This window comes from Varroa jacobsoni, unplaced genomic scaffold (assembly GCF_002532875.2).
Source record: "Varroa jacobsoni isolate VJ856 unplaced genomic scaffold, vjacob_1.0 scaffold_752, whole genome shotgun sequence".
Taxonomy (NCBI): Eukaryota; Metazoa; Arthropoda; class Arachnida; order Mesostigmata; family Varroidae; genus Varroa; species Varroa jacobsoni.
Genome location: NW_019213654.1, coordinates 180,873 through 204,522, shown reverse-complemented (window position 1 = coordinate 204,522; position 23,650 = coordinate 180,873). Strand labels below are relative to the sequence as shown.

Genomic DNA, 23,650 nt, shown 5'->3' with positions numbered 1-23,650 from the left:
GTGTTACGATCTTAAAGTGATTGATATTTAGTTATGCAACACCGTTTGCTATATAGTTCTCTACGTTTTTTTCTTTGTCATGCTTACCGTCAGGACGGCTCATACAAGAGACCCAAAATTTGTAGCACATTATCTCTTTCGTTGACGGCATCATGGCTATTAACGTTCGACGTTTTCGATTCACAGATTGTTCCTTTACTGGTCCGTCCTTGCAATTCTGTTGTCCAGAATTTTAAAAGTAAGAGGATTCCCTTTCGTGCGGTTTCTATGCTGAGTTTCATTGGTTTCGATGAAAAACCATAATGGCAAACAGTTATTAGAAAACGATCGAAATAATCAAGTGGGTAGTGAGTTGCTTGAATCAGCATACGTTTAAGTTGAAGATTTGCGTGTCAATGATCCATCTGTGTATAGTTCTGATCTGATATCAATCGTCATTTTTTCTCTGCTGAAATTCTTTTGTTCGGTCGGATTTCCCAACGTGCTTCGCGGCTCGCCTTTCAGACATCGACTCATTGTGGTCTTTGCTTGCTAAAAATTTCCAATGGTGGTTAATTACAGTTTCACAAAGGCCGTTTCGGATGACAGGTAGAGCTCTTGTCCCGCCGAGGACGCAAACAGCACGACTTGGGACGTTTTTCTCTATAGAAAATGACTAACCGACTCTAGAGAGCAGGATAAGCACGCTTCCAGCGCGTCTCCGTGTATTCGAAACGTGGAGCAGCAGCACAAAGTTAGTAATATTGATCGTTCCTACTGGAGTAACACATGCCTACGCTGGATATACGTGATAACTCAATGGTTAACGTATTTGCCTTTTAATCACGTTATAGTCTATATTTGAACCCGGGCATAGACACATTTTGTTCCATGCTAGGAGCCAGCCGTCTGACGGAATGCCTAACGATGATGCCGGACGTAAAACTCAATATAGAGAGAGAGAATCTGTATACACGATTTCCCTATACATTCGGTGATCAACTATAGGCCGTGCAATGTAATCGGGCAGTGGCTTCTGTCAACACAACGGAATTGATAAGGTGGTGAATCCACTCATACAGTGTCTACGTATCGACTACAGGATCTGCGGCAGTTGAGTGAAATGTCCCAGAGGGCCTTTGGCTATGTCGACAAAGAAAACATACGTCAATTGGATCGTAAGCCCGTCAAAAATCCACAACTGGCACCGAGACACAAGGTGCTCGATATGCATCGAACTGTGGGCGGCTTTATTCCATGGACGATACGGATGTGGCTGCCTGTAGCTAAGCGGCCTGAAGAGTATGATTTCTATAGGACTTGTGAGTCAGCCAATTAACAATAGGCTTCAATGAAATAACTCTAGCAAATAACACTTTTATTTTTTTAACAAATAACTCATTTTAAACATTACTTCAATAAGATTGGAGAGTGACACACACACGAGAGCGATCATAAGGTCGATTAAGGAGAAACACACACATCTATTTAAATGTATGTGCATTAGAAACCGATGAGGGGTTTCACTATGACTGCCTGTCCCACTTTTATTAATTAGCTTAATATTACTAGGTCTTGTACACAAAGTGCACCATAAATATTGTTAGGACAATTAACTTACACACTAATAATTTAGAATTCTTTTGAAAAGCTTTTACCAGTTAACGGAATGTGTCTGACTATAACTTATAAGTACTCCAAACACACAGTGTATTACCCAGGATAGTTAAATTTGAAATAATGCATATATATATATATATAATGAAAATAGGAAACTCAAGGGTAAATATACACTGTACAAATGCGTAATTGTGTATTTTTTGAAAGTGTATATTTAGGATCGAAGAACAACTACGTTTCATATCGATTATAGACAAGACAAAAATTTTCAGAAAGCTGAAGACTCAATTCCGAGTCTATTTCGTAGACACAGTACCAAATCCTAGGACTGGGCGCTAGCGCTTTTTAACACTAGCTGAGGTACCTTCTTAAAGCTACATAAACTCCCGTAGATCTATGAGGTGTGCCTGAAAAAGATCTCTTGTTCCTTTACCTTCAACTTCAGATTATCCCGATCGCTTTCATTTCAACTCACCGCGGTCGTCGACAATGTATATACAGTAGAATTAATTAAAATGTCGGGTCATCGGGCAAAAAATACGAAGTATAGTGCAATTTTTTTACTAATTGAGAAGCACTGATACTTGCCAAAGGTCGGAGAATGCCATAAACAATTTATATAATGTACGATGAATCTCGTGTAAATGACCTATCGTAAACAGGTAGTACGAATCCGTAAAAACTCTTAGTAGATCGATAGTCAATCCAATGTCGAAATCAGCCTCGAAAAGTATATCTCAGTTAGGAAATATTGTTGTTAGCAATAGGCTGACAGTAAAAATAACGTAGAAAGCTATATACTTATCTGTGTTTTTCACTTCAAACAAAGGCAAGCTCTAGATTTATGGATTCAATGGCTAGTTACCCTTTTGCGACGCAACGTTATATGGTGTATACCGAATGAGCATTTGTTCTTTCTCTATTAGCCCTCTTCGTTGTACCTCATATGTTGATAGTAGCATCAAGAACGTCTATTCATGGCTGCTTTCTATTCAGCCCCGTTAAAGACATATTTTATAGTGGAAATAGGCATAGGAGGGCTGAAAAAGAAAAAGCAATCAATTGTTTTAGTATATTAAAGTATAACGTGGTCGTTTCATCTCATCATCTTCGTATCTCTTTCCCTGTTTGTTCTTCATTATGATAAACCGTTATCCCATCACCCTTTCACCGCCTCGTCTTGTGCCGTCGTTTGCTCTAAAATGTATCCTTTTTCCTTTTTCTTTAAAGTACAAATTTGAGTTCCGTTCTCCGTTCTTTTCTCGGTTACGACATATAAATGACTCCTTCTAAAACCAGCTGTCGATAAGTACGATGGAGCTCGAGGTGCATGACGCGAACGTCATTTGTCTCCTTCAACGCCTAGATGCAAGGAACGCTGGCCCCGCCCCGTGTACTTCACGCGTTCAATAACTCGTCACCCAATCACCACTCATTCAAGCAAGCATGCTTTTGAAAAGAGGCTCATTATTCCACCCAAGCCGCCTGGCACCTTCTCCTTTGGCTATAACGACACACTGAAATGTTTACGCGCGAAGCACATCCTCGAATGCCGGCTGCCGTTGAACGAATTACTGGTTCGGTACCAGCGGAGAAAATAGCAGTAGCATTCTTATGTTTCTAAAAGAGGAAGGCCATAGCCACAACGAAATTTAGGTAAACTAGGTTTATGAGCATGTTTTCTTAGTGCTGCGAACACTCAGCGCGAAAGTGGACAAGCCGGAGGGCCGGTGAAAGATCGTCAAACACTTCATCCATTTTGCCAGGCCCCAAGACTTTAATCAGTGACTATTTTGTTGCTTCTCGTCTAAAACTGTCGATTTGTTTTGAACTTGTTCAATAGTAGAAGAAATAGGCTTCTTTTATGACGACAAGACTTATGTTCTAACACCTCCAAGAAAATTAGTTGCCAATCATTTTGGTCGAAGGAGGATGGGCTATGTTTTATGATCGGGACAGTTTTTGACTGTGTATAATTCAGTCCCATTTAGGATGGGGTAAAGTTTTCGTCGTTCTGTTACACAAGTTGTTATGTGAACTAGATGACTGGATGTCGTCCACCAGTTAAATCGTACATATATAATCAGCGCCTAGGGCTACTTGATCAGAGGTTTATCACATGCGGCTCACGAGTACGTGTATTGACAACAGTGATTTAGATTTTAACGTGCACCGCTGATACAATGCAAGGACAGAGAACTTGAAGGCAAGGCCCATATTGAGACCTGTATGTTTTAAATATGACTGGGGTCTGCTGGCAAATATTACACCTAGATTACTGTTGTTTTGCATAACTCTTTCAGCTACAACTAGGTGTCGCTGCTGGTAAAAAAGACGGTCGCTTCTATTTCAAATCCTCGTAAAATCAGCTTGAAACAATATCTCGTCTTGGCGCGCCTTTTCCATTTTTAAGAAGTAGCTTGACCGATAGTAAATTTTGGCTGATTTCGTCAATAACCCCATCTCCTCTCTTCGTCAATAACGCATTATCGACCCGTGTTATAAAAGCAGGCCACCTTTTCACTCAGAATCTGATAATTTCAAGTAAATAACGCAAATTCTAATTATAATTTCTTCGACTTCGTCACGGCGGCTAGGTTCTTCAACCCAAACGTACTCAGCCAGTAAATAAATAGTCGGAAACGAACGACGGCAACCAGCTAGCTCGTTACTATGCAACAATGTTTGATTCTTTCAGCCAATTAAAATTCAGAAGATTTAAGGGGAGTGCTGGCATTGTTCGGTCCCATAAACAATGTGCGCATAGTCTCGTCTGACTTTACCCATCGTGGTACGCGTCATGTCGCCAAATGTTCTTCGTTGGGTGGCTCCGCTTTATTCTGTGCAAAAACACCAGGCTGAAATGTCATTGTTAACCTGCCAGCTGAACTGAATGTACCGTGCGTCATGTAACATCTATTACCTTAGCACTGTAACTTATTTTTGAGATCTCACTTACTTCAAGTTATAAATATTAATTAGACACTGATCGATAAACCTATCAGAGCTTGCTAAGCACATATAACCGGTAAACACACAATTGTCTTAATCATTTCTGGCACGAAAGCAAAGCCTATCGATGAATAATCGATAGGCTTTATTTTCACACAGGTCTGCAATTTCGGATCTTACGCTCGGTATCAGACAGCTGGCTCCTAGCACGAAACGAAGTGTGTCTAAGGTCCGCCGGCAAATACGTGAAGTTATCACGTAACCTGTCACCATCAACACTTCCGCAAAAGGCCAGTAGCGCGGTGGGGCCATATAGGTCATGATTACGCGTAGACAACTGGCGTAACATAATCATTTGGGAGAACTTCTGTGTTTCTATTGGGAATTGAAGCTGAAGCTGAAGCTCCGTGGTTCAGACCTTGTTCACGCCACTATATCGAAAGTAGGTAGAAAACTTCAATCAAAAATTCTTTAAATTGCTTTAATCATTATAATTACTAATAGTAAACTACTGCGGGATTGTACCCGTTGTTTTTATTAATTTTTCAAATATTGAAATTCCTGTTATTTAAAGGCAGGTAAAGTTACAATAAGCAATGTTTTCATTAATAAATAATTAAAAAAATCAATTTAAAATATTTTTTTAATATTTTAAAAAATTATATTTTTTTGCGAGGGCTGAAAAATTTTAGACCTCGTCGATACCAAAAGGCTTATTTAAACCAAGTTTTAAAGAAATATTTTTTAGAAAAAATGGAATATTATAATATGATCTACCTTCGAATAAAGTACAGTTAATATGATTCCTTTGGAACGAGTACGCACTAGATGAATGTTAAGGATTATTATCGCAGGTCTAATTGGTTACTTTCGACACATCTTAAAAGTGAGCCACGGTTTAATTCACGGTCCATCATAGTACAGATATGTGTGCAGAATCATATTGGCTCGTTTGACATAATTATTATTTAAATAGATTTTAGCCAATTGTTGTGCGTTTGCCCAGCGATGAAATTTATTACGTAAGCACGTACATGCGTGAGTGCGCATGCACATACATATGGCTGTACCCTATCATCTATATCCAATTTAACAAAATAGCTCGTTAAATTCGTTTTATCTCCTATCGTTATATATGAGTGAACGAACGAATAAATGATATGATAGGCTCAAAATAGTTCCCGTCGTGTATAATCTTCTATAATGAACTCGATCCTTTCGGGAATAGCTGAGAATTTCGCATTGACAATGCGCTGTTGTCCGCTTATAGGGAGCCTTGTTCAATACCTTTACACTGTCCTTGGCCTTCTTAGTTGAACATCTTCGAGACGATACGCCGAAAAGCCAGTTGCTGTTGCTCAATGAGCTCCTTTGGGTATCAAGAATTTTTTTCTACTTTCCTCTTCCTAGATACTGTATAGCCTAATGCAAAATGCTAACTTTGCAGGCAAAGTTTTCCTTCGCAAAAGGCTAACAAATACCTTTTGGAACTACTTGACTAGTGCGGTAATGAATAAAGCAGGTAGGGATTTGACCCTGTAACGTAAAACAAGGACACAATTCGCCTGCGTTTTTCGTTATCCTAAAATCCTTAGCCGGTCAAATGGGTCAAAAAGACAAGTCAACGTAAGACCATCATAGAAATGCTCCACGACGCTTATTTCTTAATATGCTGCAGTATACATACTACATCTTTTTATTGCTACTCTTTTTGTTTTCTAATTCCAGTCCGAAAGGCAAAAAAATCTCTTTATAAGCAACAATTATTTAAGATATAAAGATTGAAGCAACAAGTTTTCAATGATCTTCTAAATAAAAAAAAAAAAACCGATTTATGATGCTCACTTGAGCCGCGTTGTGGTAATAGATTATGTGCGTCCTAAATTAAGTCATGTTACATTTTGAATTTAAAATTCTGAAGTGTGTTAAACAACTGTCACGTAACAAACATCTGTGAATAATTTTTGTTTCTTCTGATTAAACTGGTTCATCAACGTCTATATTACGTTATGTGTACATATATATCCCTAATCCGTCTCGCTTTGAATCCCTTATTGGAATTATTTTGGCCGAGTAAACAGCTTCGAAAATGTGTCTTTTTGAGTCGTTAAACCAAAAGCCTACTATTCGGTCAGATTTAGTAGGGAATTTTGTTACTGTAGCAAAGAAGGTTTGTAGAGGCTTAGGGCTACAATGCGTTAAGTCAAGGCACAGGTTCAAAGTAACAGGAGATAATAAGAACGTTGATACCAACCGACGTATTAGGGTAGCGTGTATTCTCGAATGGACCTTAATCTAGTTAGTATAATTTAAAAAAACCTCAAATCTACTTTTTACTAGTGCATGTAGGCTTACAAACGAATTATATGCCTGGGAAATAATAGTTTCCTGCAATCAATATTCGAGTTGCGTTTGGAGAAAAGCTTCACTTCGCTCAAAATAGGTATACAGCCACATACAAAATTCTATGCGTCACAATCGTCCCGTTAAAGTTAAAACTTCAAAGCTAACTAAACTTCTTGAACACGGTAATCAACGAGGCGTAATATTGCAGAGAAGTTACCTGTAATATGTGACGTGTATTTTTCAGATGCTTTTTGTAACTATGTTATTACATTCGTTTATGATTTCGCTAAGCGTCGGTGAAATCAAGAACGGCTCAGGTGCACGCACAAAAACCATGATGGCTTTCACAGGTTGTTTCGGAAAATGCATGTAGAGAAAGAGCTTTCCCGCCTGTTCACATCTTGCATTAACCTACCAAAAGTATTTGGTGATACGAAATCATAGTACCACGTTGTTGTACCGCTCGTTCCTGACCACTCTGATTCATCTCTGCTCTGACGAACTTAGCCAGTAGGGCAGTGGTTTCCGCTTCGATCTTGCTTTATAGGGCAATAGCGCTCTTTTCAATAGGCCATGTATGAATAGCTGTTTCACATTCAACCGTTGTTTTCCCATGATGGCTAGTAAATTATCATTTTTCAGTAGCGTTACTGGACGATTTGTTGATGGCTGGTGAGCATATTTTATTGAAATATCTCCAATTGTAAAAACTGGTTATCAAGCCATGCATCGTCAGACTATTAAGATTGCTAGTAACTAGCAACAAAATTAATTATTTGGACAATATCTCTCGGAGCATTAATAAAAAAAATCTGTGATTCTGTTCTATGGATCGGTGGTTTCGAGGCGCTCTTTTAGCTAGAATATTTGAAAACCCAAAGTCTCTATGCTAGATAAGGCAGCTCTTTTGCTACATATGAGCCAGAAGAAGAAACGGCAAACCATAAACGTGTGTCTACCCATTGAGGTATCATTCCGTATGTTCAGTGCTCCAGGAAAAAAAGGAAAAAATGATGTATATATATATATATATATATTAGTTTTTTTAATACAATATGACATACATTTAACGACTAAGTAAGAAAAATGACTAAGTTTAAACTTGCGGGCTTATAGGGCTAGGCAGAAATGAAATAATTAAATTTCAATCTAAATTCTAAACAATAACAAAAAACGGTGCGGGGTGCTTTCATAACGCCCACCCATCGAAGTTATTTGAGCCGAAAAGTTTGAAACTAATGGGGGGCAAATGTCCCAGAATGCTGATAATATTAATACTGTTTTCGTCCGCTCGGTAATTCAATGCATACAAGCCGTCTCGTAGGGAGCATGGTGAACATAGGTGGCTTTTTGAATAGACACTATCGGAATGTATAGATAACACCGGGCGAGCATTTCCATGTGCGTGAGCCCCGACCATATGTTCTCACTTGGCCTTTTGCATGAATTTGCATGTGGAACGATCTAACGAAGATTTTTATTGCGTTTTTGAGCACAGAGTACTTTACGTTGCCGATGTGCTCAGCTATCACGATATTGTCTAATCCTTTTTCCAATACTTTGCTCACAGGCAAATATGCCTATTTTTGGTGCCTTCTCTTGTCCAGTTGTCTCGGGGCCAGTGCAGAATCTACTAGCAGATTTGTGGACGTTAATAGCTTTGTCAGATAGCAATACCCAAGGTATCATCGAATTGCGCGTCTTTCAAATCAGCGCAAAAACAACGTAACGAACATACAGAAACTAACACTATTCTCATTAATACAGAAATAATAATAAATATCGCATATATTCTGCCCACAATTGATTCACGGGATGGTGTCAGGGAGCGAAATATCTAAGGATAAAAAGTCAATTATAACGTAAATATTTTGTTTCTATTACGCTGCGTCTGCTTTTGTGTAGTGGTCAAAGCTTTATTGTCCGTATGTAGTACTAATACTATCATTTCCGTGATCATCATTCTCTGGCAGTTCCGCCTACAGATACCGTTGAGACTCAAGCGATTATCGAAAAAATGATAAGGTGTTTTCCTCCATTTGGTCGGGTGTTCCTCCGTTGGCGCGTTTCGTATTAGTTGATTATGTCCTTGGAAAGGGAGCGCGTGGAACATCAGTTCGATGATTCCGTCATACCGTTGTCGACCACAGTTTAATCCATCCTGCCAAAAACATCTAGTTACTCAGAGAAGATTTGAGTTCTGCTTGGGTTTGATGCCAGATAGCAATTCATGGCCAGTTATATTTGATTTGGAACTGATTAATTTCGATTGTACGGGTTCTCGTAGCGGTAAAACATAACGTTTACAGGAACTTCAAAGTAAACGATAAGTCAGAAGCTGGTCAAGCCAACAAGGTACCATAAAACTTCGTAAGCAAACTACTAAATAGCAGAACAGCGAAGCTGACTGATAAAATAATAATAAACACTAAAAAAAATGACCCAGCGACCAGTCAAGTAGACCTTGTGGATCACATGATGAATCCAGCCAATTCGAGCCAAGAGCTGCAACTAGAATCAACGACGTTGGGTTGCCGTGAGCTAGTAACGATGCACACTCGTACAGGTACTCGTAAGGTGTATTCATTTTTAAGCGTGCTGCAGACAAAGCTAAAAAATTTAACAAAAAATAGTTCGGCTTTGCGCTAAACCAATAACGCGAAATTTGACCAGAGCTTCACGGTGACTAGATAACGCAGCAACCTCACAAACGAAAAAGGTGTAATCCTGTTTAAAAGGGTGCCTAAACAGCCATCTCTTCTGTCTTCATTGAGCTACCAAAAAAAGACGTCTATTATCCTCAATCTCTAAACAGCCTATGAAAATAAGACTACTAAAGCCGCACTATGTTCTCGACGAAATAGGCAGCGCACTCTCCCAGTAGCAAACATTAAACAAGCTGATGTCGACACATAAACATGACGTTCCGATAAAGAATTATATCGATTTGGTTCCTAACACTTGAATGTAGTTTCTCGTTTATAGGAAAAACTGATGAATATTAAAATACTTTGAACCAGTATCCTAGGTTAACCTCAAATTGAAACAAGGCCTGATCGTGCATTAGCATACGTCGTCGTCGTCTAAAAAATCTATTACTTGCAAACACAACCCCTTATCAGTTTACAAAAAAAGGTTCCAAGAGTAATCACAACTTCTCAGATTATTGCCCTATGCAGTGTATATCAACAAAGTGCTTCAGGCGTCTTACACACGGCAATTTTTATTCTTCTCCGAGACGGGCATTGTCCCCCGCAGAACAAACTGCCTACAATGGCATTTACCTGATGGTATCATATGCTTAATGTCAGTTTTATCGTAGACATTCTCCTGGCCTACATTGGCCACCTTGGCCCTATCGTGGCGCAACAGACATGGAAAAGCGACGGTCCGTTAAGCAACGAGTGCGTGTAGTGGTTTGAAGTAGCGACTTGCCCGTTGAACTCCACATGGGATAGTAAACTTTAATTCTATCATGAAGGCCCATTCAGTGTTTTTCTACTATATATATCTGGAAAGTCGGCGACAACAATTTAGCAGACTGATACATAGTGTGTTATCGTCTCGTTGTCCGATCCTAAAAATAATAATAACAGTGTAAGTTGTGTACATTAGAAATTTTGACAGCGTCGCTCGTTTCTAAATCACGAGCCATGATGACCTCTTTGAGGGTTTTTTGAGGACCCAGATTAAACTATTTTTAGCTAATTTTTTCTTATTATTATGTGTTCTATGGTTAAAGTAGAATTAATTTCCGTATTAAGTGGCGTCTATTTTTTTATTTGCTACTAAAATGCCGACTTCACTAGTTTGACAGATCCGTTTTGCTTTACATCCTTGTGCAATAGAAATTGTATTACAATAGTTATTGCGCTTTTAAATGTTAATTTTATACTGGCCGGTGGTTTTATGCAGGATTGTTATTCAAGGGTTTTCCACTCGTTGTATGCTGTGAGAGAAACAATAGGACTATCAATCGCAGTCATTCTATCGTATCTTCTCAAGCGGCAGTCGTCGATACAGCACAGATATGTCACGGAGCTTATCACACTATAACTAGACATATACTATGTATTATGCCCTTGATACCGCGATAGGCACAACGTTGAACAGCAGTCGCTGCTCGATTCCAACCATGGTTTCGTTGGCTTTTCCGCTATTTGTGCTATTCGACATCCGACAGCCCGGATAGGGCCTTAAGCTACTCAGGCCGTGTGACGCGAACAACGAAAGCTCACTAGACACGGTTCGCATTGGATGCTGTCAAACGGCTGACTAAATCAACGCCTCGGATCTTCTTGTATACAGCTCTATTACAGGCGTTACTATCCGCGCTCGTAGCAAAACCAAGGACCGCCGCCCGTTCCCAGTCAGTTAGTGTAGGACATATTTGCATTCTAACAGTGAAGTCTTTCTTTTCCTTCTTTCGCTTAGAAAGAAACGACTTTAACACACGCAGCTTCGGTTAGGTAGAGGAAAGCAGTCAGAAAGGGGCAACAGAAACGCGACAAGCCGCCGCTGGTAATGCGTCATCTAATAGCGATAGGATCCAAACGCCAGGCTAATGGTGAAATCTGTTACTTGATCCAAGCAAGGACTGTTCGACCCTATTCTCTACTTACTCTTTTGGCAGAATCTTTTTCCGTGCCCAGAAAGCTGGCAAGAATCCATCGGTGGGCAGAGATGGTTGGCCGTTGATATTAACCAGCACGTTTGTTTTGACCTTTGCCTTTAGGTAGGAACATAGCAAGCAAGAAGGTCGTACTTCTGAGTTTTGACGAATCCCAAGTACAAAACCAAATGGAACAAGTGTACATTTTATACCACATGAGTTGGATTTCCTATTTTCAAGTGTATTATTTCCGTCTACAGTAGCATAGCAGAGGTTCAAACCTAAACGGGTAAATACAACCATGAATCATAACCTAATAATACTCCTGAAAATGTATTTTATTTCCTATATTATTAAAACGTAGCGTCTATTTGGTTGTATCAATGATTGGCTTTTAAAGTTGGCATACGGATTTCAGTGACCTATATGGCCTAACGCTTTGATGGTCCTATAAAATGAATGTATAGACGTAACTCTCCGAGAGGCAGCAATGACAAAAATCAAGACGTTTTGTGGTCTGTGTGTTCGTTGAAAAATTTGAAACTAATTTACTTAAACGATGATGAGTTCGCAGCAAGGAGTGCAACGAAAATTGGCAATGGCAGCAGCATATTAAACTCGTATGTGCTTTGGAATAGTTTGTTTTTTTTTTTGTAATAGCTTATTTTAACATTGAGTGTGGACCTATCTGACTCGAAGCAAAAGGACGTTTGTAGCGAATTCGAAAACGAGGTCCTTCTGACCCATCTCTTCATTTTGTTGGCCAAAGAAGTGTAACAGTTGCAGAATTAAGGAGGCTCTGCGGGCCTATGCCTTCTATGAAGTGCAATACGGCCTATTGGAAACATCGCAAATCTAAATGGAACAGATAGCACGCTGTGCTAAACAGCAGGCTTCTAGCAACACTGCGAACACATCTATTATTTTTTGCACCTACGTCACTTGAACCATATGTTAGATGCACAGCCTTGTTGTGCAACTTATTTTACCTATGAGAAATGTAATGGTAGGCGTAGGTTCAAAAGATTGGACCGCAAGTGACGTCCTTCTACTTTGAGTTCATAAAGCATGTAGTGTTCCAAATCAACTGATATTTCTAATAAATGTAACACCTTAAAGGTGAGTTTATAAACTTCACATTTTGTCAAGTCAAAATAACCGTTATTTCGTTTTTGTGTTGGCTTGTCTGTACAGTTATTCTCTGATTAGGAAAGAAACAAAGCACGTTATGAAATTATCTAAGATCAATTGAAAAATCTCATACTAGATATTAAACTTCTTAAGCGATTGAGACGTCGTTCTCTTTCTACCGACCAGATGGATTTTGTTGGTTATTTCAAACAATTAGTAATAGGAAGCCATAAACAATCCCTTTGACTATCTAGATCGCTAATAGATAGATTATATAACATATTAAACGGTTAAAGTCTGCATATATATATATATATATACGAAGCAAATCAATAATATAAATCTATGAGTAAATACGTGTTCGCAGCTACAAAGGTGACGATAAAGCTTAGCTCGTGCGTTTCCGGTGCAGCGGCGACCAGCGGTATCATCAGAGTCGCGAAAGAGTTCCTTTAATTGCTGGCTGATTGAGCGTCCCCATCCCCCGTCCCCCGCTTCTAGTAGAGTGCGACGAGAGGAAGCCCAAGCAAAGGGCCAGGAAGTACGAGCGGCTCGCGGAAGCATGAAAATGGCCATTGAACTAGGTCGCGGCACGAGCGCGTGCACGTTTACAAGAAATTTTTTCGAGATCGGTGCAGGTGAGACGTGGGAAAGCTTTGCAATGGAACCGAGAAGATGCTTCTATTCTCCGAAGAAGGCCGGCTCACCAGAACTACTATGCCGTCGGTAGGGACAGATCGGTTAGGCGTTTAGTGAGTTCAAGAGTGTTAAGTGGTCTCTGTTAAATGAACTGAGTGTAAAATTTAAATCTAAAGCTTTTTTGGGCAGCAGTTGAAGAATAGCGAGACCGATACGTTTCACCGAGGGTAGGGTAACGGCTTACGCTAAGTTGATTCGGATGGTCTAAGGTTATAGGACAGAGACGCCTGGCTCCCTCTTCTAAAAGCGCACCGAACCAAGAGGGCCGTTGGTGTTCCGCGAAAGGACAGGTCAAAGTGCAGGGCTGATAAGATACCCGGGTACCTACCGGAGGTAGATTTGGTTGACAAAGAAAGGCAAACTAGGGTGGTAGCCTTAGCTTTGTCAGCATTATGACGCCCGAAAGCAGTATGCTTGTAGCTAAGAATATTATCCTCAGTGCATGAACCATCGCGCACCAACTAGGTAATCCCCCCAGTTGAAATCCACAGTAATGGAGGTTTGGGAAGGGTGTCTTCGACGAAGGCACACTATTTCAGAGCAGTCCGACAGTCTCGACTAGTCCCGCCAAAATCAGCCGAGGCCTTGGTATTTTCAACTTGTCACTGATGCCATTTAAGCGTAAACAAAACCGTACGCTGACTGGTGGTGTGCTATTAACCGGATAGGGGAATATGGGCTAAAAGTACGTGACTATGTACGCACCTACAAAAGACAGTAGGTCTACACTGCTGGTCAGAGATCTGCGAATTCATCGCTGGGGAAGCTGAGCATCAACCTCATTGGGCAAGGCGAACAGTAGCGGTCGCTACGAGTATTAACATGACAACAAGATGTAACGAGGGTTAGTATATATATATACATATATATATATGCGACATGAATGTAGTGTGGCTCACTTATAACAAAGGAACAACAAAAGTTGACAAACCGTTTGTTATACTGAACTTCCCCTGACACGCTATTTTTATTGCTACACAATCACAAATTCATCATGGCACAAAACTGCGCATCATTTGTACAATCGGAGCAACGATCAACCATTATCCAATCCTTTCATGCGGGGCAAAACGCCGACCAGACGATAAATTATTTCGGTTGCCCCAAGTCGACAGTCCATGTTATAGTAGATATCTATGTGTCTGTGAAAGAAGCACGTCTCAACATAGTTCAGTGAAAAATTTATGACGGAGAGAGGAAGCTATGGAAAATTTTTTTTCTTTATAATTGTATTACTTCTATCGAGTCATTAACAAAAAATTTTCATGCGAAAAAAACATGTTACGGGTTGTACACGAAGACCTCAGGCACACGTCCCATGCCATAAAAGTCAAATAGATGCTTGTTGTGGCCAATAAAATCAGGATATTTAACCAATACTATTTATTCCTTCGTTTGCTTAAAATAAAGCAGCGGGTCATGCTCGATTTTTTTTTTTAAAAAAAATGCTTGCTGTCAGTGCAAAAATAAACCACAGAGATTGCTCACGATACAGAGAATAGTGTATGAGGGCACTTTTCTGCGTGAGAAAAGCCATTATACGACTAGAAAGACAACAGAGTTAACAATCTTGTTCATCATCTGCAATTAATAAACCGTTATAACCGTGAATAGCCAAAAAAAAAAGACTATACGTTTTCAAGCAAGGTGGTCTATCAACTAATAGTAATCGGCCAATGCCGTATTGACTGCTTTAAACTATAAGCATGTTCTGGACCAAGCGTGTATGACTGATTACGATGTACCTATCGAGGGTTTTTGAAGGAGGCTTCAAGAACTCTCAACATGCAATCTTCAAAACAAGGCCAAAGAGTAATTTTGAGTTTAGATAGGCCACTCTGTCTTTCTCGTACGACGATATATTTATTGCGCAGATGTGAAACGAGCATTCAAATTGCAATGTAATTTTTGCGCACCCTGAAAGCACCCCCGTAGAATAAAGCAATGATAAGCAAAGCTGTAGTTCAACATGGGACAACAGTTGATTCGGTCGATTGTTATAAATGTGCCAGTCGAACGGCTAACGCCTCTCGTACTGCGTCATTGTTTGTCTTATCTTGCAGACCCTTGGCCTGTAAAGGCAACGGTTCAGGTACCAAACTAATTACTAGCTTATCTGCTTAAAGTAGCACCACATCAACCAGAGTCAACTACGATAGTTCAGTGTCATTACTGAGACGCAATCAAATAGTTTCTAGTGTCCGTCTAAGGAGAATTGTCGAAATAATTTAGCGGTACCGATTAAATATCTCAACAGTATCACAGCGCCAAAATCGATATTGGAAAGGTCAAGTAGATCTCGTTTCGAATACGCGGCAGACTATTGAATGTAAAACTTAGATTGTCGTATAAATGCGCCCATTTCAACAACAAGCTCGGCTATATTACCTAATCAGTGTTGCGCATTGCCTAAAGAATCGGTGTTCAACACCTGGTCGTTTCGATCACTCATGTGTCAGATAAGTGAAGATTCTGTACGTTTCCGTCCGTCTTGCGTGCGTCCAGAGGTGACAGGAGATTGAGGCTTTGTAAAACTACTGCAAAGTATCTTATAACTATCTGAAAAACTGTTCCATCATATTCTTAGCCAAGATTGCATAAGCGTCCTGAGACGTTACGGGCAAACAGTTGTTATTGCTGCTTTCGAGTACCGAGAATAGCGTTCGTGAACACGTAATGAAACGGTAACCCCGTACGTCGTTAGATCCATGCATCGTGTCCTTATCTGCTCATACGAAATACCATAGCAGAAGCAACGCTTTCTTTTATCACAAGGCTTTCTGACATTACGCCTTCCATCTTCAGGGATTATAGCGCGAATGAACTCTTATCTGTCCGAAGATATTCTCAATTGCGCTGATCATTGGCAGGTGACAAGTTCGAAGTCCGGAGGAATTAAATTCTATGATGCCTGTATGGCAACAGAGCATAGACAGGCTTTTTTTTTCCGCCGGGGCCCAGCCACCTTAAGCAATGCTCAACTACGGTGCAGAATATAAAACTTAAAACCTTTGTTTAGACAGTCCGCTAAGCCTCCGCGATTATGCGATGATGATGATGTGTCAAAATATATGTCACTTTCCTTCATTTCGTGTTAGTTAAGACCATGCCTAAAACTTGGAACAGCAAACACATGTTATTATGCAAGCCTCCAATGTATCAACGACTTCCCAGCCAAAAATCTACTTTTGCATGATCTGCAGGGTTTCGGGAATAGTGGCTAGCTTTCAGATATTTTTTCCATTGGAACCATGAGTAAATTTTCAGCAAACTTTACAAATTAATCTAGAAATTTTTCATTTGCCGTGCTTATTCCGCTACGTTAACACTATTGAGAATGTAAGCTGTTGATATATGTAGTGTAGATCTAAACAATGTTTTTTTTTTTTAGATATCTTAAATGCTAAAGAAAACGAAAGTTAAGGTAGACGTCTGTTTTTTGATAGCTATTATACTATACACAAAAACGCAATCGAAAGTAAGGATGTGCGAATATCTTCTATGGCTACATAATAGGAAAACGATTCCTGTATTCGCTACGTATGTGTCGGGGGCAAAAAAGCATTAGCCAATGCATTCTACGGTGTTTTTCAGATCAGTTTGTGAATCTTCTACGCTTTGGCTTCTTTGCTTTCGTTCTATTCCTTTCCGGCTCCTTCTGCGACTAGTTTGCCAGTACGCTAGCGAGCTTCTCGACTGTTTTCTTTTGACGAAAGCGCTTTTCCCATGTCCTATCCTCGTGTGAATTGTTCACTGCGCCGTCATATTCTTCGCTTTCCGCCCCAGGCATGTTTCATAGAGGTTCGTCCCATTTGCGTGCGAAGAAACGCCATGAGCAAAAAAAACACAAACTGCACGTGTCTTACGGCTGATAGAAGCTATGGATGTGTATCAGGATTGCAGACATAAGGCAGATCTGACAAACACTTTTCAATAGAACGACAAGTTGAGCATAAGAAGGCCAGAAGTATTAGGACTATTGATTTTCGCTCACTAACAGACTCTATTGACTAGTATCGAAATTTGCGGTAGACGCGAATTAATCGTATTTTGCTTTATCCAACAAACTCTGATTGCGACCTAAAGGTTACCTGAATTGTTTATTGAAAATAGGGTGAACGGTTTACTACCCGCTACATAGAAGTATATATTATTGTTAAAAAAAAAAACTATGTCATCGAACAGTTGAAATAGAGATTACAGTTACACGAATTTGCACAATGAGACTATATACGTTCGTTAACGGTGAGCCTCAATGCAAAATCCACACTCTATACACACCCGTCGGACTCTGGGAGGGTAAGCTTGTGTTTACTATTGGTGTGAACGGTGTCGTTACAGGATGTAACTGTACAATAGCGGTTTCCAACGGATCGGGCATAACGTGTACGTTTTATGAGGGAAAACCCAACATGTAACGTTTCACGTTTCGTCTTATGGTCCCCGTAATGACGTTATGGTGACGTGTTTGCCTATTAAAGTTACAGAAAGCTGAGGTAGCCAAAGTTCAGAATTGAGTACCGAACAAACACCTTAGATGTAAGGCTTGTGATAAGTAATAATAATATAATGTATAAAAAAAAATGTTGAAACCAGACCCATCATTACTCTACTTTACTTTAGGAGCCAGCCTCCTCAAGCAATGATTAACAGTAGTACCGGACTTAAAATTCAAATCACTCAGTAGGTACGTTCTTTGGCGTGGCCTTTGTCACGCTAACTCTAATGGAAATTAGTCGTTAAGCAATATATGCTACTTAAGACTCTCGATTGGTAGCACCATTAACAAGCTTCTTCCAGGTTGTACAAAGAGTACAGTATAAACACTAGGACCAAGCCAACGGGTGCTTAGTTAGCTGGAAATTTTGTCTCCTTTTATACGTAGCCCTATAGCGTAGTATATTTTGTCGGCCCTATAGTATATTTTTTACCTGTGTATCGATTTTGGCCTAAAACTAAATAGTCTCGGCATTCAACGACACCTGCTAACGTCGGGGGAAGGAACGGAACCTGGAGAACCTAAGCGGCTTTGATTGGCTCATTTAAATCAATGAACATAAATTATATCTGTTCTTAGTCACTCCAACATTAATCAGAGAAAGCAAACAGCAACACCAAATTTCCCAGTCTTTGCCTGTAAGCCCTTCGTTGCGAGGCCCTCTTAGCCTATACATTTCAACGCTCACCGTCTCAGATACCGGTAGGCCCCCTCACCTAACGGCTAACGTAGAACGTGCTAATATTGAAGTCTACTTGGCGATGTGATCAGTTTTTTGTCAAAGTTTGCGCGGCATCCATTTGCTTTTACCCTAGTAATAATAATATGTGATAGGTACGTTAGTTTTAATAGAAAGTGTACAAGAATCGTTTTATAAAATGTTTCGCCGTCGAATCACTCATTCCGGGGTGAATTTTAATTGTGCGATTCGCTAATTGCTGGAATACTTTTTACAGCAGACGCTCATAAACATGACCGGACATAAATTAGTGAAAACAATAATTTATGCCTGTTGTTTCGGATCAGTCATGGTTGGACAAATCTTCAAGCTGGCCTAACAGCCAAAGATGTCGCCGTCGCATCGGTGAATCGACGACGTCCATTGCTATAGCGACCAATAGTGAGCTACGGCGATTGAGTTCAGAAAAGCGTCACAAGTCCTTACAGCAGTAACAATAATATGTTAGATTTAATCATCAGTCGAGTTGGATCAAGTGGCCTGTTCCGACCGCCACATTTTCAACTGTCTGGATATTATATAATAGGTAATACACATTGATTCTAATAAGAACGTACGTCGATTATAATATATGATAATAACGATGACGTTGAATGGTTCGTTCCGATTAACTGGCCAAATTCAAATGATGAGATTTGTTCAACCGTTAGGATACTGCTTATGAGAAATAAATCAAATGCAGACGCTCGTTAATACGACAAACAGTTTTACAGTCGAGAAGCACCGGGCATATTACACGCTAGCCAGTACTATTTTGTTATTACTTTTTTAATCGTGAGATTATAGCCGTTTATTCGGTACAAGGCTTCTCAGCTTCGTTGCCCTTTGTCGCATTATGTCAGTAGCTTATCACAGTTGTCTTCCGCTGCTGTCCACTAAAAGTGCTATCGGTATCTAAATAATTTCGAAATATTTGTATGTTATTCAAGTTTAAAGAGTATAGAAATACACTTTAACTACCGCAGTTCACCCAAATTATTTTAGAAGTCATGTTACTCTACTTTTATCCTGACTCCGATTCGGCTTTGTAATAAACGTCTCATTTACCCGTATCAGTCATCTCGCGTTTCCTTTACAAATAAGTCGTCTTTGTACCACAGCTAAACCGTCACTTTTTACAGCTAGTTCTCTATTATTCGAAAGTGCAATTTGTTCTCACTTTCCCAAATTCTACGTAGATAACGAAATAGAGCGAGATATATTTGGGTAATTTGCGACCGTTTCTCGACAAAATAAGGAAACAATTTAGTCGACTCTACAGTGCAAAATCTGCTGAAATGCAACCTTCTATCCGGTCTTCTTCGATCAAGATCAGAGATGCTTAGAGTAAAATTTGCAAAAATTATTACACAATCACCGAATGTATAAGTGAAACGATCGAATGGCAAGCGATCAGGATTGAAGCTGGAATGTTTTGTAGGACACGCTTTTGGTGTCATGCCTTGTCAAGCAGGCGCCTTTACACGAAAACCTACACTTAAACGGCGCTGCCTTCAGCGTACACATTTAGCACTTTGTCACACCCTCCTCTTTGGCGACCTATACGATGACAGGAAAAGACCCGAAGCTGCTGCCCCAAGATCTTGTCAGCGATAAATAAATACTACCAAACCTCTGTCAATAAGTAAGAAGAGTTGTTTTATTACATTGGGATTGCTTCAGAACTACCTACTAGTTACTTAGGGATGGTAGAGCTTGGTAAAAGGCACTCTGTAATGAGACAATGGGGCACCGACGCATTATTTCATCGCCAAATACCGAAATGCTTGTAAAAGTGTCCTAGCAGACATTACTTTGGAAAATAAATAATATGGGTAAAATACGTACATAGAAGATTCTGATTTTTTCTCTTCGAAAACGTATCGCACGCTTTCTCATGTCGGTCTCAACCAAGTGCTGTGGTCAGTGGTCAACTATTCTGACGATCTGATCTGACGCTGTGAAGTTGATATTTGGTCACTGATCGAGCGACTGCTTAGTAGACTCCGGCAAGACGCTTGGTCCCATATAGGTAAGGTCATACCGGACCTTTTCACAACAAAGGCTCGTCTCGATATTTCACTAATCTCGTTGGTGTACTGAGTGCATGAAAATTAGTTCGTCCAATTGTCTCTCAAAATCTCATTTCTTACCACGCCGGATTCAAATCTTCTTTTCGACCGTTTTCGAAATGAGTCGCGTGACTAGATCTCGAATGTCGTCTCGGCCATGTCAAAGGTTCTTCTTAGGCCTCTCTTAAGACAAGGCGTTGAAGGTGCTAAAACACGTGAACGCAGAAATTGGAACGACACATAAACTGTTTTTTTAGAAGTAGCAACAAGCGGCACAGTGAATTCTTGCAGTTAACGGCTTGTATACAACACTATGCGATTTTTTAAGTTTTCCTGCTGATGGTCCTCAGTGACCGACCAACGTAATGCACGATCCCTTGATACAAAAGAAGCTGAAAAGAACCTTGATTTTCGATCCGAAGCTTACAATTGTTTCCAGCCCGAATTGGCCATTGAACAAATACTAAGGCGTCTATATACCCTTCTGTATCTAATTCATCTAAACACCCGGACTTCGTAGTTCTGTTTTGAAGGTGACATATCGTGCATAACGAATTTAGTTTGCGTCTATTCTTTACTTTCTCTAGTCATCTACAGTATATATAGATAATCGGAAGAAGTCGGATCATTTCACTCCGAGAAGCTTTTATATAGTTGTCAAATAACTTATCTATCTTATCTGCTTGGTCGAACCAAATTATTTTGTTTAATCTCGTGTAGTTTTGCATTATCTTCAAAATGATTTCGGCTTGCTACAATGACTTATCTTAAGTCGAAAAAACAAATGCGACTAAAATTGATACGTCCTACTTTTGCGCTTCCGTTGCCCTTTGATATAACGCGATGAGTAGTTCTAGCACATAGTTAGTTATCACTCACACAGTATAGTTCAAGTTAGCTATTATCACCGACTAAGTTACGTCATAAACCCTACCTAGAGTTTACGTTAATACACTTCTTATTTTTTTGAATTTTCCAATATGGCTGACAAAGCTCTGAAAGCTTTCAGCTTTAACAGTGGCTATCCGGTAGATATCAACCATGCCGGGAAAATTGCCATATATTTACTTGTGACGTCATGGAGTGGTAAAAGCCTCATTATTTATTTGTACCTCTAGCAGACAACCCGCCACTATGTAAAAAATTTCACTGTATTACCTTTGTGTGTACTGAATGCTTTTATTGATTTTCTACGATAATTTGGTTCGTTGCCAAAGAGCTGTTGTCGTGGTGTTCAGCTATCACACTATTATTCTACAATATACACATCTATCATTGCTATTTCAGATTACGTGGCGCATGATAATAATAGTTCACCGAAATTAAAGCATAACGCAGAAAACATCGTATCAAGCTCAAACGAAATTCAATTATCGCGCTATAAGTCAAGCCCGCCATGACGAAAGGGGGAAAAACCGCGGGACGACATATTGTGAACAGTTTTTTCGTCTTGAATTTCGATAACAGCTGTAGCTGTTAACGAGAGTCAGCTCTGCACCCTATAGGTGATACGATTGATGTGGTAACGAACCACACCTGTACCTATTCGAAGCTATACTATTTTAAGACACTTTCATAATAAAGCATAACTGAGAAAAAAGTATCGCGTTGATTAGAAAACGTTTCTAGACCCCGATAGTAATGTAGTCTAAAAATATGAATTTTTGCCGCTATCTCGTAGAAAGAAAACGCTCGGTGATAAAAATTACGAACAAACTTAACTACTACTATTGGAGAAAATGAAGTATAACTTAATATACAAAAGAACTGAAAAAGAACGAACGTTGAAAAAATGGACGCGTACAGCTTTTACCTAGAAAAAAAAACATACAAAAAAAAAAACAACATATATTCATATGCGAATCCCGCTTCCCACATTCACCATGAAAGCACAGTTTGATACCCGTGTTATCCACCGTTTTCGGCCAACGAGAAACAACAAAACAAGACACAAGTAAGAGCAAGCGATTGTCCTTCTTGGATTTGGAGCGACCAAACTGTATTTCGGTTACCTGTATTATATATCGATACAAGGTATTCCTTGTGAGTACTCGTGAAAATTGTCGTTGTAGCTCGTTTCCTGATCCGTTCTAGCCACTGCTGGAAAGCTTTTTCGAGGCCACGTTTGACTTTCCCCAAAAACTCTGTATTTTTTTTCTCTAATAATATTCGTTGAGACGCGCAACTAGTACACTCGTCAGTCAGTCTTTCTTGCAATTCTGGCCATTATTCCGTTGTTTGTCACGCGTTGCCAACCAGCAGTACAGAAAATCAACCGACAGACTTAACCACACTATGGTAATAGCCGTACTATAGTGCCTAACAGCCGATTAAGATCGGCACCCTTTTTGAGTTTCTTCGGCCACCACAAGCCATGATAGGGCTGGTTGTGCCAGGTTAGGCGACACGCGAACGCCGCTAGTCAAAATATACTGACAGAACGGTTCGACATATCGGCCTCAGTGAAAGCAGATGATGAGTTGCCATCTGGTTACAATTGGTGCTATTTTTACTACGCAGCTTTCTGGTGACCATCGTCACGCCCGCGATCGCTCTGTAACAGCTTTAATAATCTAGCGAGTCATATAAGTTCGAACATATACATAAAATTAGATAGCCGTAGACACCATCAGCGCTTATGTATATTCGATAGGGGGTATGCTAAATCGACCAATACACACATAATGGTATTAATGATGCCCACAATAGCAACATGCTAACCCAACTCCATAGCAGCGGAGGAATTATTATATTTTTCGTTTTTACAAATTATATTGATTCAGTCCATGTACTCATATCGATCGGTATATTAAATAACAACAATCAATGAAAACAACATTTCTGCAGTTTATGATGGTGTTTACCGTATGTACAATACGCATCAACTCAATTATTCCGTGTGGTTTTTAGATAGTTGAATATTTTACACTCGTTTGGAAGAACAACAGGCAATAGGATAATCATAATCGGCTCCAGGATCCTCTGAATGCCCTTAGAAAGGTGCCTGTAAAACAGACGTACCT

At 39.8% G+C, this 23,650-nt stretch overlaps 1 protein-coding gene and 1 long non-coding RNA gene across 6 annotated transcripts in view; both read right to left on the bottom strand.

The window, feature by feature from the left end:
• LOC111263279 (uncharacterized) overlaps positions 1-23,039 on the bottom strand; it is a 60,623-nt gene extending 37,584 nt beyond the window's left edge. Inside the window, exons 1-2 of one of the 5 annotated variants that reach the window (XR_015312231.1) lie at positions 22,640-23,039; positions 20,404-20,833 (exon numbers count right to left, since the gene is read on the bottom strand). Coding sequence is in view for 1 of the 5 variants with exons in the window: in XM_086969517.1 (XP_086825643.1) it covers positions 20,404-20,454 (51 nt within the window). In the remaining 4 variants the exon portion in view is untranslated. Of the gene's footprint in view, positions 1-20,403; positions 21,881-22,639 lie in introns of those variants that run through there. The other 4 variants (XR_015312228.1, XR_015312230.1, XR_015312229.1 and 1 more) reach the window with 4 other exon arrangements.
• Positions 8,009-13,534, bottom strand: LOC111263282 (uncharacterized). The gene is made up of 3 exons (XR_002682135.2): positions 12,998-13,534; positions 11,520-11,626; positions 8,009-9,058 (listed from the first exon to the last, which is right to left on the bottom strand). It is a non-coding gene; the product is annotated as an uncharacterized LOC111263282 (long non-coding RNA).
• Positions 23,040-23,650: the final 611 nt, after the last annotated feature.